Source organism: Protobothrops mucrosquamatus, unplaced genomic scaffold, assembly GCF_001527695.2.
Source record: "Protobothrops mucrosquamatus isolate PMUCROS unplaced genomic scaffold, P.Mucros_1.0 scaffold172, whole genome shotgun sequence".
Lineage (NCBI taxonomy): Eukaryota > Metazoa > Chordata > Lepidosauria > Squamata > Viperidae > Protobothrops > Protobothrops mucrosquamatus.
Window position 1 is genome coordinate 230,373 of NW_015386532.1, and position 18,623 is coordinate 248,995.

The 18,623-nt window shown below is 36.2% G+C and overlaps 1 protein-coding gene across 1 annotated transcript in view; it reads right to left on the reverse strand.

Moving 5' to 3' along the window:
- The window catches only part of LCP2 (lymphocyte cytosolic protein 2), a 41,477-nt gene that overhangs the window by 3,570 nt on the left and 19,284 nt on the right, over window positions 1-18,623 (reverse strand). The window contains exons 5-17 of the mRNA XM_015813579.1: window positions 17,437-17,468; window positions 14,146-14,183; window positions 12,962-13,157; window positions 12,000-12,106; window positions 11,230-11,296; window positions 10,759-10,833; window positions 9,052-9,074; window positions 8,931-8,950; window positions 8,728-8,832; window positions 4,704-4,734; window positions 3,967-3,979; window positions 2,479-2,602; window positions 732-772 (exon numbers count right to left, since the gene is read on the reverse strand). Of these exons, the coding sequence (XP_015669065.1) occupies window positions 732-772; window positions 2,479-2,602; window positions 3,967-3,979; window positions 4,704-4,734; window positions 8,728-8,832; window positions 8,931-8,950; window positions 9,052-9,074; window positions 10,759-10,833; window positions 11,230-11,296; window positions 12,000-12,106; window positions 12,962-13,157; window positions 14,146-14,183; window positions 17,437-17,468 (872 nt within the window). The remainder of the gene's footprint in view (window positions 1-731; window positions 773-2,478; window positions 2,603-3,966; window positions 3,980-4,703; window positions 4,735-8,727; window positions 8,833-8,930; window positions 8,951-9,051; window positions 9,075-10,758; window positions 10,834-11,229; window positions 11,297-11,999; window positions 12,107-12,961; window positions 13,158-14,145; window positions 14,184-17,436; window positions 17,469-18,623) is intronic.

The following is an 18,623-nucleotide window of genomic DNA, read 5'->3' on the forward strand; positions in this document are numbered from 1 at the left end:
TTACACCCAAATACATTGATAGCTTACTAGAGATGGGAAAATTCCCAAAATTTTCCATTTGTAAAATCCACTACAGATATTCTCTTTCATTATAATGTATATACAGATGTTACTCCTCTAACTGGTGCCAGCAGAGTAGAAGCAACTAAGACAAATAGATGATGATATTCTGTGATAAATCATGTACAGTACTAACTGGCCATATAGTACATGGTAGGTTATTTGTTGATCTTGGCCTTCACTGGTCCATGTGCATCTCCCTACTTTTATTACTCTACCCTAAATTATGATTCCTCATTCTTTATATGTGTAAAATATCCCCCCCACACACACATTTTAAAGGGTCACCTTAATTGCTCATATATTTAATACCCTATATTTATTGCCCTGTATAGTAGTTATACATATCCCCATCTGTTTATAGTTATATCACTAGTTCAAATCTAGAACAAAGGGCAATATATGAAGTTGTGCCTGATTTGCAAGTATGGGAAACTACAAAAAAGAATAGTGAACAATGTTGGGTAAGTTTTACATTTCTCTTTTTATTTCATGTCTTTAATTTATTTGTCTTATTCCTTTGTGGTGACACACAGATCATTGATGCTTTATACATTTGCTTTAACACAAATACATTATGGTTCTCCAACTGATAAGATTTAATGAGATACTAGATTTCAATATCAGTAGAAATACAAGCTCAATAAATAAAGTATTTCTAAAATACATACTTGGCAGAAGACGGGGTGGTAATGATGCACTTGAGGAAATGCTATAATGAAAACAAAGACTGATTAGGATACACAAATGAATACAGATAGCCTCTTAATCTCCAGCTATATAAACAGTAGTGTTATCAAGAAGTTAACTTTTGCTGTCCCCTTGTTTTACAGTCTTCATTATATGTAAGCCAGAGATTGCCTTTATTCTAATCCTTTATTCTAGAATTCTTGCCAGTAACAATATTTACAATACTTCTATAAAAATAATGTAGCTTTAGAATAATCTAAAGCAAATTCTAATGCTGATAGTAGGAGCTTTAGATGCATCTGGAGCATGTCAGAAAGATAAGCAATGTTTTAATGGAATATATTACCACTTCAGTTTTAGATAATACACATTCCTCTTATAATAACTGAAATAATTTAGAGACTTGATTGGCAATCAGTTGGTTAAGCTTCTTTAAACTTATTCATTTATCCAATTTCCTGAGGAACTGTGCAAAGCCAGGCACAGCATAAAAGCCTTTCCAATCCACCAATATTGACTGAAGTGACCTCAGAAGAAGCAGGAGAATCGCCACAATATTGTGTCCCCAATCCCAACCCCCTTAGCCCATCCAGAAAGATATCATGATTAATAGTACCAAAAGTCACTGAAAGTTCAGGAAGGGTCATCCTGTTCTTAGTAGAGATCCTCCAGAAATACAATATATTCTGCTTCAATACTATATCTAAATATGAAATCCAACTGAAATGGGTTCAGATATATCCTGAACTCTCTGAAGCTGCGTCCTGACTTTACCTAAAAGTCAATGATTTTCCCTAAATGGGCAGGTTGAGCACATGACCAAAATTGCCCAATTTCTGGTCCAAAGATTGGGTCCAGCATTGGTTTCTTAAGGAGGGAATGAAGATGAACCACTGCTACCTTCTTAAGCAAAGATGGGATCACCATTTTACTGGGATAGAATAGAATAGAATAGAATAGAATAGAATAGAATAGAATAGAATAGAGCTGGAAGGGACCTTGGAGGTCTTCTAGTCCATCCCCCTGCTCAAGCAGGAGAACCTATACCATTCCAGGCAAGTGACTGTCCAGTCTCCTCTTAAAAATCTCCAGTGATGGAATGCCCACAATCTCTGAAGACAAGCCGTTCCACTGGTTAATTGTCTTGATTTGATTTCCAAAATAAGGGTATAACCGGTATTTTCAAATGGCGATTGTTCCAGAGTGAACGTTTATAATGTGAATAAATATTAAAATTATACTTCCATTGGACACTTGTCAAATGTGCTCTGACGTTTTTGATACAAGAAGTACAGTAGATCTATGGCTAAAACAAGCACCAAATCTTTCCATAAAAAACATAGAGGGAGGCTGTATCTTCCTTTCCTGCTCCTATTCCCTTCTTCCTCTATGTTCTTTATAGAAACAAGGACATAATTGGCAGTCTCAGACTGATGCTAAAATATTTTAATTTGCTTAATTTTATAAACATATAATAAATTATTATAGCCTTATCTATTTGCCTGTGGATTTCCATTGCAGTGAAACATCTTTAGATTAAAAATATTAAAAATATTATTATGAAAGTTTCTTGTTTCAGACATTTTCAACTATTAAAATGAATACTAATCTAGAGTACTAGCATACTACATCATTATTAAAAGAATATTATTTATAGAATTAAATGATGAATAATAATTGCAGCATAAGTTAATTGTATACTTTGGGTTGACAGTTCATTCAACCAACCTTTCTGTGTGTAGGTCAGGCTTCGTTTTGGGTGGTAAAGGAATTATATTAGACTTAGTGGTTCTGGAAGGAAAGGTGTTGAAGGGCTGAGGTGATGGCTGTGGAACTGGCCTTTGGAGAATATCTACAGAGAACAGCAAAAACAAACAATTGACAAAAACATTTCACTGGCTGTGAAAAAGGCCAATTTCATGCTAAGGATCACTGGGAAAGGGGATTGAAAATAAAAATGCTAACACTGTAATGCTCTTATCAAATCTGTAGTACATCTTTGCTTAGAATACTGCTTATGGGACTGGTAGTCTGGTAGCCATCCTTGGCTACTGAGAAGGGCAACCAAAATTATCTGAGAGCTCAAAGACCTCCTCTACAAGAAAAGGCTACAACATGTGGGACTTTTTAGCTTGGAAAATAGGCAACTGAGAGGAGACACGAGTTAGGGATATAAAGTCAAACAGCATGGAGAATCTGAATAGGGAGGTTTTGTCAGTACCTCAAAACATTTGTCCAAAACCCATAAAATAGAGCTGATTGGAAGAAAATTTAAAACACACAAAATGAAGTACTTCTTTACATCATGCACAGTTAACTTGTGGAATGAATAACCGCAAATATAGAAATCGCCTTTCTTGAATGGTCTTAAAAAGAAATTGGAAAAATTGTTGGAGGACAGGCTTATTAGGAGCTATTGGTCTTGGAAGATTCAAGATTAACTCTCACTTAGGGACAGCCTGCCTCCAAATAGAATTTTCAGGGGAGCAGTGGTAAGAGCGAGGAATATATCCACCTCCTGCTGTTGAGCACCCTAAAGCAGAGGGTCCCCAACCTTTTGGGCACCAGGGATCAGTTCTGTGAAGAGAGGTTTTTTCGCGGACCGAAGGGGGCATGGTTTTGTGTGCTGCCTGCAACCTGTGGATGGGGCTTTCCTTGTTTGTGCGGACCGGTTGCTGGCATGTCACGGCCGGGTACTGGTCCACAGACCGGGGGTTGGGGACCCCTGCCTTAAAGGCATCAGGTTCATTACTGTGAAAAACAAAATGCTGAACTAAGCTGGGTTTGCCCTGATCCAGCAGGACTCTTTTTACATTCTTATGCATTCACATTAGCTATATTATATGCTATAGCAAAATAATTGTGTAAGGACAGTAAGTCCTATTCATGCCTTCCATATGAACATCTAATAAGATTTCTAATAAGTTGAGTCCATATTGCATAGCCACCACTGGCTCCAAATTTGCTCATTAATTTCAAACCGAGTTGAGTTTGCTAGCATTCTTAGCATACACTATTGTTAGCAATGTAATGGCTAACCAATGAAAGTGGTTCAGTGCAAATTGCTTATTTCCCATAGAAAGTTTTTTCAACCCCTTCTCCAGAGCTCTTTTTTTTCTTGGAAAATGTTTGGTCTCATTCTTTACTGTTAATTTTTAACATAAAATAGATTCACGGGGTATGACGATAGTAAAGTAAATATAAAACATTACGTACTGTCAGATTCCATCTGAAAGAAATATAACATAAATCAACATTAGTGTTGCCAGTTTTTTATTGATTAACTGTGTTGGTTTATTCAGAATATCAACATAATCTGTACAAAATTTACAGAAATCAAAAGAGGATAATTCCTCTCTGACTGAGGAAGATGACGGAGGTAAGGAGAAGCACAATCAGACTTGCAAGATACTCTTATTTTAGCCAGGAAAGGATCACTCTAGTCTTCCTGGGGAGTTGGTTTCCTGATCTACTCAGTAATTGCCTTAGCTTGCAATTACATAGGCATTTTCCCCATTGTTGGTGTGGATCTCAGTCAGACTAGATTTCCACTTGCATGTGGAAGGAGCCTAATTTTTATCAGCTCAACCAAAACATTTCTGTCATCTTCTGAGATGGCTATTTTCTTCTACTCTCTACTCTGCCAATTGACAGCATAATCTGGGGAGGTTCTGTTTTTAAATCCTCCACTATTTGGGTAGGAAGCATGTATTAAACATATTGTAAAAAAAAAGCCAACCAGATTCTTTAATGTACTGCTACTAATTTATCCCTTAAATTAAGCATATTTGAACGTGGTATATTAAGACAGCAAAGGGATCCTATAAACTAGTTCAAGGATTAGTGAAACTCAAATTAGAAAAAGTAAAAAAAAAAGTGTTAAGAAGTTAAATTGAGAACATGCTACAAATAACATCATTAAAGAGAAAGATTATATATATATATATACTTACTTCTGTCTGTCTTTCAAGCATCTGATTGCTCCTAAAAAACAAGTAAAATTAATAATACTTTCTACTTTTAATAAAAACTGTTGATCTGTTTAAAAAATAAAATAAATCTCAAGTAATGGAATTGCCTGATCAGTAATCAAAAATTGTTTAAACTTAAAGAATAGCTTTAACTGTCTGGGTGGAGTAGCACTATTTGATAACCCATTTTTTCCTCATAAATCAAATAAATAAATCAAAAACCCTTTACAAAATAAAGTTAATTTAAAAACTCAACAGCTAATTTGCTGTTGTTGTAAACAGGAAAATGGAACTATAAAATCTTTACTTAGTACCTGTATTTATGCAACATATTAAACCAAAATCAACCAAAGCAATTAAGGTTTAATATACAGTATGAAGTGGACATTGTGTTTTGCAAACTATGCTCTATAACTTAGTGATTGTTAATTAAATAGAACATGGTAAACAAACCATGCTTTAATATGTTATGCATACTCAACTTTTGCCTATACATTAGTGTGTATACAAATAGCCGGTCCAACACTATAAATTAATTTTTAAGTTTATACCAGAAGAATCCCTATACAGGTAGTCCTTGACTTACAACAGTTTGTTTAGTGACCATTCGAAGTTACAACTGCACTGAAAAAAGTGACTTATGACCATTTTTCACACGACTGTTACAATACCCCCATGGTCACGTGATCACAATTCAGACGCTTGGCAACTGACTCATCTTTATGACGGTTGCAATGTCCTGGGGTCCTGTGATCACCTTTTATGACCTTTTGGCAAGCAAAGTCAATGGGAAAGCCGGATTCACTTCACAACCGTATGACTAATTTAACAGCTGCAGTGATTCACTTAGCAACTGCATGAAGAAAAGTTGTAAAATGGGTCAAAACTCACTTAACAAATGTCTCACTTAGCAACAGAAATTTGAGGCTCCATTCTGGTCAGAAGTCCAGGACTACCTGTACATTCCTCCTCTTGACAGGTGAATTGCAGAGAAATCTAAACACGCAAGGAGACTTAAAGGGCGGCACTGATTGCAAAGACTAGCCATTGAACTTTTGTCCTGTCTGCTCCTCTCTAAACTCAAGAGTTGTTTCAAACTATGTGATGAGTGGCATATAAATTTAACATTAATAATAAATAATACATTACTTTCCTGAAGTTATTTTAATTGTAATAGTGCTTTTAACCTAAAAGAAAAATAAGGAACATGGAAGCCAAAACAAGTAGTCCTTGTTTAGCCACTGCCCCATACAGTGACCATTCACAGTTATGGTAATGGAAAAATAATTTTGAGACCAATCTTGCACTGACTTCAGTAGATCATAAGTCTATGGAGATTCTCAATCATCCAGTCATGGTTGTCCCAAAGGTGCTTTTTCAGAAGGCAACTGGGCTTTCTTGTTTTTTCTTTGAAGACTTTTCACTTCTCGTCCAAAAAGCTTCTTCAGCTCTGACTGGATGGTGGGGAATGGAAGGATTTATATTCCTTGCAGACAGCTGGTCAATCTTCCATTCCCCATCATCCAGTCATAGCTGAAATAGCTTCTTGGATGAGAAGCAAAACATCTTCAAAGAAAAAAACAAGAAAGTCCAGTTGCCTCCTGAAAAAGCACCTTTGGGATAAAGATCATAAGCATAGTTATGGTTTCCTTTAGCAACTGCTTTGTTTAATGACAGAGTTGCTGTGTCAACTGAAGTCACTAAACAAGGACTACTAATATTAGGAGGCAGTGATGATAGTTGAGGGAAACAGCTCAGGAACGAATTTCTATGTGGATCATTTATATCCCCGTCTTTAGAATGGATACTACATTTCAAGTGGGCTACTGAAAATACCTATTTGCATTTCAGTCACGTGACATTCTGCTACATTTATGTTACAGCTTGAAAATGAAAACAGGGTACTAAGACCATGTTCAAAAGAACATTAGAAGACGTCCGGTTCCGGATCGCGGCATCTCTAGTCGTACGAAGAGACTTGTCTCCTCATCGGCTAGCTTCCCTCTGAAGGTAGACCCTTATGCGGGTCGAAAGTCGCCCTGGAGGATGCGACTTCTGTCGACGAGGCTTCGCTCGGCTGCGGAGGAGCGGCGGCTCCTCCAGCTGTCCGAGCGATCTCTGAGGGCCGACGGAGAAGAAGATTGGCCAGTAAAATGGCCGATCACCTAGCCACTCCAAACCGCAAGTCAAAGAACATCTAAAGAACCACCGTGGTGAACCTGGGTGAGACTTTTCCTTTGTTCCTCTCTTTACTGTATTTTGCTTTTTTTTTTTTTTTGCCTGTAAGAGCCTTGTTGGAATTATTTCCCTGGCTTGAAAAAGCAGCTTCTACATGTTTGGGAAGAAAGGCGTTGAACAAAGGAATAGAACAAAATTTTAAAGACTATATTTTACTTTCATATGCTTTAGGGTACAGAAAAAAACTTTTTCCCAAGAGCTCTATTATCACTTTATGCTGGAAGATTATTTCTTTTTTCACATTATATTTGAAAAGATAGAAAAAAAAGGGGGGGGAATGGTGTCTGGAAAAGATTTTTTTTAATCCACTGAGGACATCTAGTGGCAAAAATCTAATACCGCAACTTCTGGCTATTTTTTAAAAGAGACTCTCTTTAATTACTATCAAAATGGAGAAATCTCATTTACAATTAAACTGCAAACTTATATTGGAAAAGATTTATGAGGCTACTGCTGAAATATGTGCTACAAGAATTAAGATCCAGAAGTCTTACTTCAAACCTTCAAACTGATCTCCAGACTACATCTGACTATTCTATAAATCAAAACACACTAGAAGAGGAAATAACTGAGACAAAAGAGGAATTTATTTTATCTTATAAACATTCCATATATAGTTTTGAGGATCAGAAGAATCAAAGATTAAGACTTGAAACTTTAAAGCAACGAAGCTTTAAGGATGAGAGAAATAGATGCCTACTGCAGAGGATGGGATTCCTATCGTTTCAAAGGGCACTGCAAGCAATGAAGAGAGATCTATCAGCTGAAAGGGAAGCTTGGTTATGGAAACCTCCCTGGCACAGAAAAAAGGCCAGAATAAGACTGAAAAGAGAAACTTAAAATTGTGTAATGGATTAAAAGGCAATGTTGATTTATGGACTGTTTTAAGGACTAAGATTTAGATTAGAAGTAAGAAAAAAATTGGGGGGTGATTATTGGAATAGATATTTTAAATAGATTAAGAATGTATTTTTTGGGATAATAGGTTTATTTTGATGAAAATTATTATGTATTGGAATGGAAAAAATGGTGGCTTTTTAGATTTGGATTGTTTCAATAATTAATTGAGTGTTTTAAATTAGTAAGATGACTTTTTGTATGATAACATAGATGTGATAAGGCATGATAATCAATTGGATGAAATTTGAATTTTGTTTAATGAGCTGAAATGATTTAAGGCTCAACATTATTTTGTTATCTCAAAGAGATTGATCGATTGATGGATTATATATGTATAGAGTAGATTAATATTTTATTTTAATTAGGATAAGTATTGTGTACTGGAAGAAGAAATAAATGAGACTTATGATAAAATGAGGGATGTGAGAGATTAAGAATTAGAATATATCTGGAAGGGATACCTGAACTGATAACTTGTTGATTTAAAGTTAAATTTGATTATGGTAATTGTAAATTCACAAAGTTTTAAAACAGGTTTAGCATTTATAGAAATTTAAATTAGAAATGGCATATTTTAAATGTATTATGCTATTTGAGGGAAATAGAGAGGGGACATTGAATGTATTGAGTTGAGTTATTTATATATGATTTTATTTTTGAATGTTTGACTACCCCAACACCACGGTGTGTCCTGAGCACTTTGTCTTAAGAATTAAAAAACCAATAAAATGTGTTTCAAAAAAAAGAACATTAGAAGATACTTTGCTAAGAACAAGTCCACAGAATTGTTTCCAGAGATGTAGTTCATTGGTGCACAGCACTTGTCTAGGCTAATGCTAAATTATTTATATTTTACAGATATAGTTACTTTGTGGGTGGCAGCATTCTTCTAGAGGAAGGACTGTTTTTTTCGAATCTCTCAGTTGGTGGCAGAGGAGGCTTCTGTATCTTTGCCAAGTCTTCTGCCAGAGATCTAAGAGAGAAAGAGAGAGGATTTGAAAGAGAATTTCTTCATGTTGTGTTTCTTTGGCTAATTCTGATGGTTTATTTTACAGAAAATTAAATGGTTACCTGAGCTTTGGTGTCAGAGCCTGGAAAGAAGGAAGGAAAAGCAACATTAAAACATTAAAAAAACTGAAAAAAAACAAGCTAAAATATTGCAAGAGTTCACTAGAATAAAGCCATCTCTTACCATGTCAGGAAAAGCTCGTTTGCCTTAATTAAGAAAAAAGAGGGAAGAACAGTTAGTTACTCATCACTGGATTTAGAAAACTAGACAGTGCTGTAAGGTTATATTAACTTTAAGAGAAAGTTGAAGGATATTACCATGTCATTGTGAAGAAAACAAAAATGTAATAATGCCTTTCCTTCTTATAGAATGTGTTAAAATATTCATGTTTTATTTGCCTGTAGAGCACTCTCATCTTGGTCTGTGGACAGCTTGCATGTTCCATCCCTAACTATGCCTTAAAAAGATATTCTCTTAAAGGAATTTCTTGTTATAAGCAACAATTGGATAGTGGAGTCCCTTGGGTCCTGTGCTTGAGGACTTGGAATCAGCATAACTCAAGGACTCAGGCTTCAGAATGGGACCATCAGTGTAGTGTGCTGTTTCTGCAACTCTTTACAGCCCTGTTCACATTTGATTTTTGTGTGAATGGGGCTGTCACCCTGCACAATAACTCTGTACAAATGTTTTACATCATAATTATACTGATGACAATGTAGAAGTAAATAAAACTGAAATTTGGTTGGTTTGAGATAAGAACATTATCTTAACACAATCTGTTTCCTTCTTTGTAGATATATATGGTACAATATTCTTCATAAAGGCATCAATAACATTTCAAAGTCATACTTTCACATTTGCACTTCTAAATGTAAAGAATGTTGAGACTGAAGTTAGAAATGTTCTCTTTCTGGAATGCCAAAAAAATTATAGTTCCCTTTGAGAAACTGCTTTACTGTTAAAGTCCATTAAAGGTGCCTTAAGCATGGTGTGTTTCTTGTTCCTTTATTTGATGGATCAATCAACTAAACTCCTTAAGGGAGCTCTCTCTTCCTTGTTGAAAACCAAATTATGGCGTCCCATTTAAAATGTTCTTGCAAAGACATAACACTTTTTATCTTCAGCTTTATACGCCCACTCTAAATTTGTTTTCTGACCTTTAACCAATTTTTCTGTGGTTTGAAACATGCGCCACAAAAACCTCTGATATTTCTAACAATCTTTCTGTAGACCAGACATGTCAAATACAAGGCCCGGGGGCTGGATGCGGCCCGCAAAGTGGTTTCATGTGGCCCGCAAAGCTATCCTGGAAACAGTGAGGGAACGGCCTCTGCTGCCTCTTGGCCCTGGCCCAGGCCAGCCGGGAACCAATGTACAATTTTGTGGTAGCCATCTTGGCACTTGCCCCGATAGACCATGCCTTGGCACTTGCCCCGGTCCCACCCCCTTATGCCAGAGACCCTCAGATCTGTCCCACTCCTGCCCAGGCCCCCCATAGGCACCCTTGACGTGAACGATGTAGAACTGGCCACGCTCACCCAGTAGACCACACCCACTCCATCCATGCTCACCTAGTAGGCTGCACCCACTCTGTCCACACACCCCCGACCCCCCCAGGGCAACCGCAATGCTAATGCGGCCCTCAGTGAAATTGAGTTTGACATCCCTGCTGTAGACTCGTCAGAATTATAGTTTGGTTGAAAAAAAATCTCTTGCTATTGCTTGTCCATTGTGTTCTTCTGAAGCTATACATTTCATCTCATCACTATCTATTTTCTAATACCCTGCACCATATATTTGTCTAGTGCCCTCTCTTTTTCAGGCAATTAACAAATCTGACCCTGAACAAAGGCTAGAATGAAAAAGTGATAATTATAAATACATGCTCACCAGCTCCGAGGCTTTCTCTCTCAAAGGTTGGCCCAGGTCGGTCCATTGGTGGTTTTTTGCTTCGATCAATTGGTGCTGAAGTGAAACCCAAAAAAGTATATTGGATCAGATAGCGTGCTAGTATTTTTATGTGTTATTTCCACAACTCAAAGTCATCTTACTTATTTTTAGAATTCTAGTAACAATTTCCATTCAAAAATTGGTTAAACTTAAAGAATAGCTTTAACCGTCTGGGTGGAGTAGCACTATTTGGGGTACTAGTAATATCCCCTTTTTTCCTCATAAATCAAATAAATAAATCAAATAAATAAATCAAAAACCCTTTACAAAATAAAGTTAATTTAAAAACTCAACATGCTATCATTTAAGAAAATTCAAATTAGAATTGTGAAAAGATTGGGAAGGCAGGAGGAATATTTTATGTTTTGAACAGGGGAAATCCATTAAATGAAAGAAAGTAAGCACACTTACGTTTAAAGAGGTTTGCACTTTTGTCTCTGTAACTGTCATTATTGCTTGAAGGAGAACTGAAAGGTGTCTGCCAAAAGAACACATTAATATAAACAAATACACAGGAGTACATTCAATAATATGGTACTTAACTTGATTTTAATTTGCTGAAATAATTTTAGGTCCCCCCACAGAAGTGCCAACAAAGTATCAGAATGAGCAAGTAATATACACTTGTCCCTTCTACTTTCTACAATTATCTTTTATGTACAGTATGAGTCCATACTGAAGTAGGCTAAGCTATAAAGAAAAACTGTTCTTTAAGTAAAGATTGAATCCTGTTGACTTTCTAGACATGCTTATTTAGGGGTTTTAACAATAACATATAAAAAAATTCCCTTTGCCTTCTTGCACACTTTTTTTTACAACCCCATCTAAACCATGGGCCTGCTAATTTCTCATCAAATATTAGCCAGGCCTAACCCTACTATATTTTTAAAGATTAACCAAGGTTGGATAGGGATGGGAGAGCTGCTATATTCTGTATGTGAGGGATGTCTCTACATTTATTTATATTTTAGAATACTTTTAGTGAAGAATGTCTCTTCAACTCTGAGATGCAGATTATACCTAAAGTATACTCAAAGCCAACAGTTCAAGACAGTTTGGTTAAGTGATGTGAGGAAGAATATACAGACATGCATACATTGCTATACAGCATTTTCTCATGACACTGAAGTAGGTAGCTTTCATCCTTCAAATAAATATCAAAATAAGCTATTTGAACATACCTCACGGATTCTGGTTCGAGATGCTCCTGGTATGGGGCTAGGGATAGGCCTCTGTGGGGGAACAGGAGGCTGGAGAGGTGGTTTACCTCTCTCTGTTGCAGGTCTGTCTAACAAAAGCAAGGACATTTACAGAATATATATAGCCCTTTTTGTTCTGTGAGCTATGTATTTTCTAACATATTTCTACATTGCCCCAATAAACATGGTTCTTAGTGGCTTCCATGTGGGAGGGGAAATATAAAAAAAACATCCAATATAAAAATGAAAACGTGCCACAATTCAAACAACATAAAAATAAAAACAGTACAATGCCACAGTATTAAAAAATAGAATCAAATGATAGCAATATCAAAATCAATCAGGGGAAGGGTGTCTAAAACAGTGTTTCTTCCTGTTAGATTTAGAGTCAGGCCAAACTGGTTGGAGACAGCAATTGTGTAGATTTCTGAGCCATGAAGGGCTTTAGAGTTCAAAACCAAGACCTTAAGTTGGATCCAAAAAGGCAACCAATGCAAAGCTCTCAAAACTGGTGATATGTGCTGCCAATGTTGAGAGCCATAGAGCATATAGGCTGGTGCGTCTTGGACCACATGCAACTTCTGAATATCCTTTATGAGCTGGCCCCAAGTAGAATGTATTATAGTAATCTAGATAAGTAGTAGTCAGGATGCATAATTTTATATCTAAAGACATTTTATTTTACTTTTATATTTATATTTAGGTTGGCTTTTCAGAAATCCACCAATGAATTCCATAATGCAGCTTGACAGAGCGTGCAAACATTTTTAAAAAATGAATTTAAAAAAACAAATTAGAAGGAATTATTTTAAGGAATCAGAAAATTGTTGCTATTATTATTATTCAATGGGAAAAGTTCCCCACATCTCTCCTGCAAAATACCACATCTACCCTTGCAATTATTTGAAGAATGAGCTGCTTGAAATCAGATTTTAAATAGTTACCTATGTAATCTGAAATGGTCAGAATCGGTTTTGGAGGAAATATAGTATTGCGGAGGATCTGCTCATCATTTGACGGAGGGGGTTCATAATCTGCCTCATTTTCATCCTCAACCCCGTCTTGATCATTGGGCGTTTCATAATCAACAGCATCTCCCGTCTGATAGTCATCTGGGCTTTCATAACCATCACTTTCATCCTGTCAGAACAGATGTGTCCTTTTGCCAAAACAATCTATCATCTTAAGATTACCTTTCAAGGTACAGAATGAATTCTATCACAAGCCACAACCAAGAGTAATATTTAATACACAAACATATACACATGCTAAGACTTCTATTTATAGTGATTACTCTGACAAGGTGATAGAATATCTAACTATGTAGTCCTTAATTTTCAAGAATTATGCCAACTGCTGTGACACTACATTTTTTTTTTAAAAAATGTGATATTTAGATACTGCTGTCTCCCCAATGACTGATTTGAAAGGCGGCTTCATTTAGCCTTGTCAGGGAAATAAGTTGCTTAGAGAATTTGTGACAATAGAAACTTGGTAACTTAAAGAGTGATACACTAAATTCACTTTCTTCAAACATGTTTATCTGTTCTCGAACCTGCATAATAGGTTTCATTAGAAAGTTGAATTACTTCTGATATTTTAGGCTTTTTTAAACAAAATAATGTTCTTGAAAAAAACTGATTTATAATTTTAATTTGTATGACTGTTCATTCATGGATAACTCTATGGCTGTTCATTCATGCACTATTCTGAATGGCTTACAAAGATTAAAAACAATATTACAATATACACATTGTCACATTTCAGTAGCAGCTTCAACCCCAAACTGTAGGCCAAGTAAAAGAGTAGAGTGCAGTAGCAGTCTTGTCATATTGGCTACAATTACATTTCTTTCAAACATATCTATTGTGGTATTTAAAACGAAGATTTAAGTGCACCATCTATGTCTTTCTAGAGCTTCTTCAAAATTTACCACTGAGTAACAGTCATCATTTTCATAGCTACAGAAATGCGTATTTTTTTCTATTTATGGGGAGCAATCATACTACATTAATTTGTAAATTAAATTAAATTAATATACATTTTTCACTTAACCAGCTTTATTTCTTTGCCTGGGTATTCTATAAAACATATGCAACTCTTGCCTCAAATCCCAAAGTATACTTACAAAGGAGGACCAGCCATCCTCCTCCTCTTGTTTATATTCTGTGGAAAAACAGTAAAAATAATATATTTATTAATACACAGAAGAATATAAATAGCCAAGTTTGAGATTGTTACCCAATTAACTGTTAATGCATAGTTAGCAGAGCATGGTAGAGGAACCAGAGCTAATAAAGTAATGTATATATTATCTGATAGGTCATGATAAACCCTCAACAATGTTATTCGGCTGTGTCAGTTGAATATTTGAATGTATTCCACCAAAAATGATAGAGCATGAAATGACAAGAGCCCTGTTTTGACATTTCACGTATCAGGTTATGGCCATTTTCCCATCAATGGTTTAGAGCATCATTTGATTTCACCTTGTCATTGTTAAGTCAGTGTTAAGGTTGTCCTGTTACATCAGCTCAATCATCATGGATAATACAAAAAATGTTTTAAGTCTCTGCTTATACTGTATTGTGGATATTGCATGATGAAAATGTATACATGAATCATCCTTAACTGAAGCAGAAATATGAGCAAAAAGAGGATCCTAGGAAATGGTGAAAAAAACAGTTTCACAATTCTTACAGTAGGAAGTATATAAATAAATAATATGATTTACTAGGATGGCAAAAACCTTTGAAACAGGCAGTAGTTCCTGTTTTAACTTAACTATGTTAGCGCAATTAGCTATGATTTATCAGTTCAGGAATGAGTATTATTTTTATGTGTTTCCTACTTAATTATGATCATGGCTCTCTTACTACACCTCTTGGGAGAACATATAAATTAAGAACATGGCTTCAGAGAAACTCCCTATCTTGTACTTTAAAAAAAAACAAAACAGACCATACCACCTCCAACTCAATTGCATGATAATGAGGTGAAAAACACAGTTGTGTGTATCAAGCTATATTGCCTGCAACCCATCATTAGTCTGTTCTCGTTGGGTGTGAGTGAGACACAGACACAATGTTGTAGAAAGATTGAACTGCCAATTTGTTCATTGTCTGTACATGGGATAGAGAGAGTGCTATTTTGTCTTTCACCTCAGGCAAGAAAATGTCTTGCCCTGTTTGTAACCTATATTTTGATCTCCTGATGTTCTTGTCTCCCATCTTTTTAGAATGTTGTATTTAATCCTCAGAGATTCTTTAGATTGGCAGGAAAAATGCAGGCATAACATTTCCTATTTTTTACACACACACACACACACACACACACACATTTCCAATGACAATCCCTGCCCTGCCTCTGTTATGTCTGCTCTGCATTGACCCTGAATAGTGTTGTCCTGGTTTATGAACGCCCATTTGGTACAGGCATGGCTTTTTATTCTCTTCTGTTTTACTACTCTTCCCTTTCAGAATGGTATCAGCCAGTCAGTCATGAAGATAATCATGAATCATGATCATTACTGAGGCAGAAATATGATTAGTCTCTCATTAGGATTCTGCTAGGAAGTTCCTCCTTCTACATCTTGAGATGTTTGACCATCTAAATGGTTAAAATATGTGAAACACACAGAAAGACACCAGGAAGACTAAGACAGGAAGAAGAGAAATCCTGCTGACTATGTAACTTATAAAGAGAACTAAAATTGAGCAGCTGTTAGGCAACTATTTCCATTACTCTCCCAGGACTGGGGGGAAGCAATTGAAGTGGACTGATATAGGGGTAACGATAAATGAAAATCCAGCTTATTGTCCTTCGTAATTTTCTGGACACTCAATGAGGAAAAACAGAGCTATTGCCTCTTCAGTTAAATACATTTCAAAATATTATTAAAGCAGAGGAAAGCTAAAGTGATCCCTCTGACTCTTTAAATAAAACAGTGGATGTCTGTTCTACTCTCATATCTCTAGAAGCCTGGAGAGTAGTTGTCGCCATAAATAGACAAAGTTCAAAGGAACTTGTTGAACAAAAATGCTAATGAAAAGGGTCAACATTGGCCGAGAGATTACTATAGTTGAGGCGACTTAATAACCAGGAGAAAGGGAATATGTAATATCTCTCCACAATTCACAAACTAACTTCTTCTCATACTCTCTATTGTACATCTAACTTTGCCTCTAAGAAATAAATAAATAAACCCTTTATTATCAAAGTATAACATGTATACAGTGAAATTGGCTGTGCCTCCCTCTGTGCCCCCCCTCACCACAAACTCACGGTGACTACAAACCCCCAACTTATTTCACCCTGTGAACTAATTGCACATCACACCGGCCTCACGAGTCTGTCATGCATAAAGTTATAAAGTTATGTCCCATTCAGAAGCCTGACGGCCCATGGATAAAAGCTGTTCTTCAGCCTGTTGGTACGGCTGGCTATGTTTCTGTATCTCCTACCCGATGGTAGGAGAGTAAAAAGGTACCAACCAATAAGTTGCAAAGTATAATAGATTTTACACACCTTGATTCTATTGTTGAATTATATTCTAATTTTATATTCTTACTGATATAGTTAAACATGACTTACAGTTGTCTCATTGGGTTAGAGGAAGGGATTTTAGAGCAAAATCATGTGGTTAAGGGAGAAAGTTGACACTGAAGTGAAAACAGAGCCTATGATTAATCAGTATCGACACAAAATACGATACTAAGCCTCTTAGATAAGTTTGTTTTGATTCTGGGTAACCATAGTTTCAAAAGATCAAATAACAAATACAGCACCATGTTGTGACTTCCACCCCTTCTGAATGAGTACTGTGGCATCACACCCAAATATGAAAGGGGTGGAGTTTGCATTGTAATGATGCAATGCTATTTTCATCTTTTGTGAATGAAAAGCCTTCAACCCTGGGCTTGCCAATAAAAAGGAATAGAAGAGACAGATAAGTCTGACCCATGAGCAAGATGTAAGTTTTGTAAACAGTTCAGCTTTATTTATCAGTGCAATTTACATGGCTTTGGTGGAAACACAAAATACAAATGGGTTTACAGCTGCAAAATGGTAATCCAATTCTTTCTTTTAGTATGGCATCAGAAGTACAAATAGGAAAAATGTTTCTATACTTATGCTAAATTTTATTTCATGTTTCCACTCTTCAACTTTCATTGTTTTAAAAGCCATTATTATGTATCAAACTGTTGACTCCAAGGTAAATTGATTTCATTTATTTCTCTTGGAAATCATTTAAATTAAATACCATGTTTAACATTTCACATTGATTTCTGTAATGCTGAAGTATAACCAACATAGCCTAAAGCCACAGTAGGAATATTTTTTTAAAAAAAAAAACCTGGTTACCAGCACGAATTCTGAATATTGGTATACAGTGAATAGGCATAACAAATATTTTTACCTGTATTTTCAGGAGATTTCTGTATCTGTGTTCTGTAAATTAGAAGAGGAAATAAGCAAATTAGTGTTTTAGATGATGACAATGATAAGAAACTTGGGTTATGTGGTGAGATCTCCAGCTAAACTGGAGGGAGGCGCTAAGAGTAGGCAGAGCTTGGAGTCCTTGCACTGCAAACAGCAGCACAGGCTTGACCTCCACCAGAATTTCCAAAGCCTTGTCTGACCAAGGGAATGCACTCAGTCTGGTGAGATCCTTGTAACATATTTGCCTAACAATAAAGTTACTGCTTGAAATAATTCATGACTAGTTCTGGCTGTTTTGCACCTGACAAGTTGATTCAAATGTCCCAATTGCTCTGGCTTAGCATTTATGGACACGGTGGACACATATGTGACACAGTCCCCAATCCAGCCCTGGTCAAAGGGCAGTTCCATCTCTCTTTTCTTGCATCAAAAAATGGTACCTTTTCCAACTTTTGCCAGCACAACCCATTCTAAACACTCCTAGATTGTGGATACACCTCCTCCCTTTCGGTTAGCTGTACATGTTGTGCTATGTGCAGATATATTGTTCAGATATCTGTGCAGTTTCTGTCTCTTTCAGACTAAATATTCAGATGCTTTAAAAAAAAACACTCACAAGATTTAAAGAGTTTTCTTGCTCTCTTCTTAGTGCAAACCATTGGAGTCAGGTGTGAAGCTAATGAGACTAAAACCCTGAGGCACTGAAATTAATGACACTTATTTCAAGAAATGTGCTCAGTGCTAGAGTCAGGATGGAGTTGCTGCAAATGGAGGGCTGTATTATTTCTGCCTTAAGTCCTTTGCCCTTGAAAGAAGATCTACTAATTAGCAATAAAATATATGACATGACACCACTAGATTGTGAAACTCCCTAACACTTCATTCCGCTGGCTGGGTGCTGTTTGCAGAGGCAAAAAAAAAAAAAAAAATCCCTCAGAAGCATTCTGAGTGTTGCATTACATTTTGCAAAGAAGCACATGTCACTGACTTTCAGTGCCTACTTCCTGCCTCAGTAGGAAAAAGAATCCGAGTCTTTGTTGTAAAATAAATTCACAGATGAAAATAGTTCATAAGTGAGCCTTCTCAACTGCAGCTACATAATATTAATGTCAGATCTGCCCGGATTAGATCCCTTGGGAAAGAAAGACCCTCGACTCCATTTGG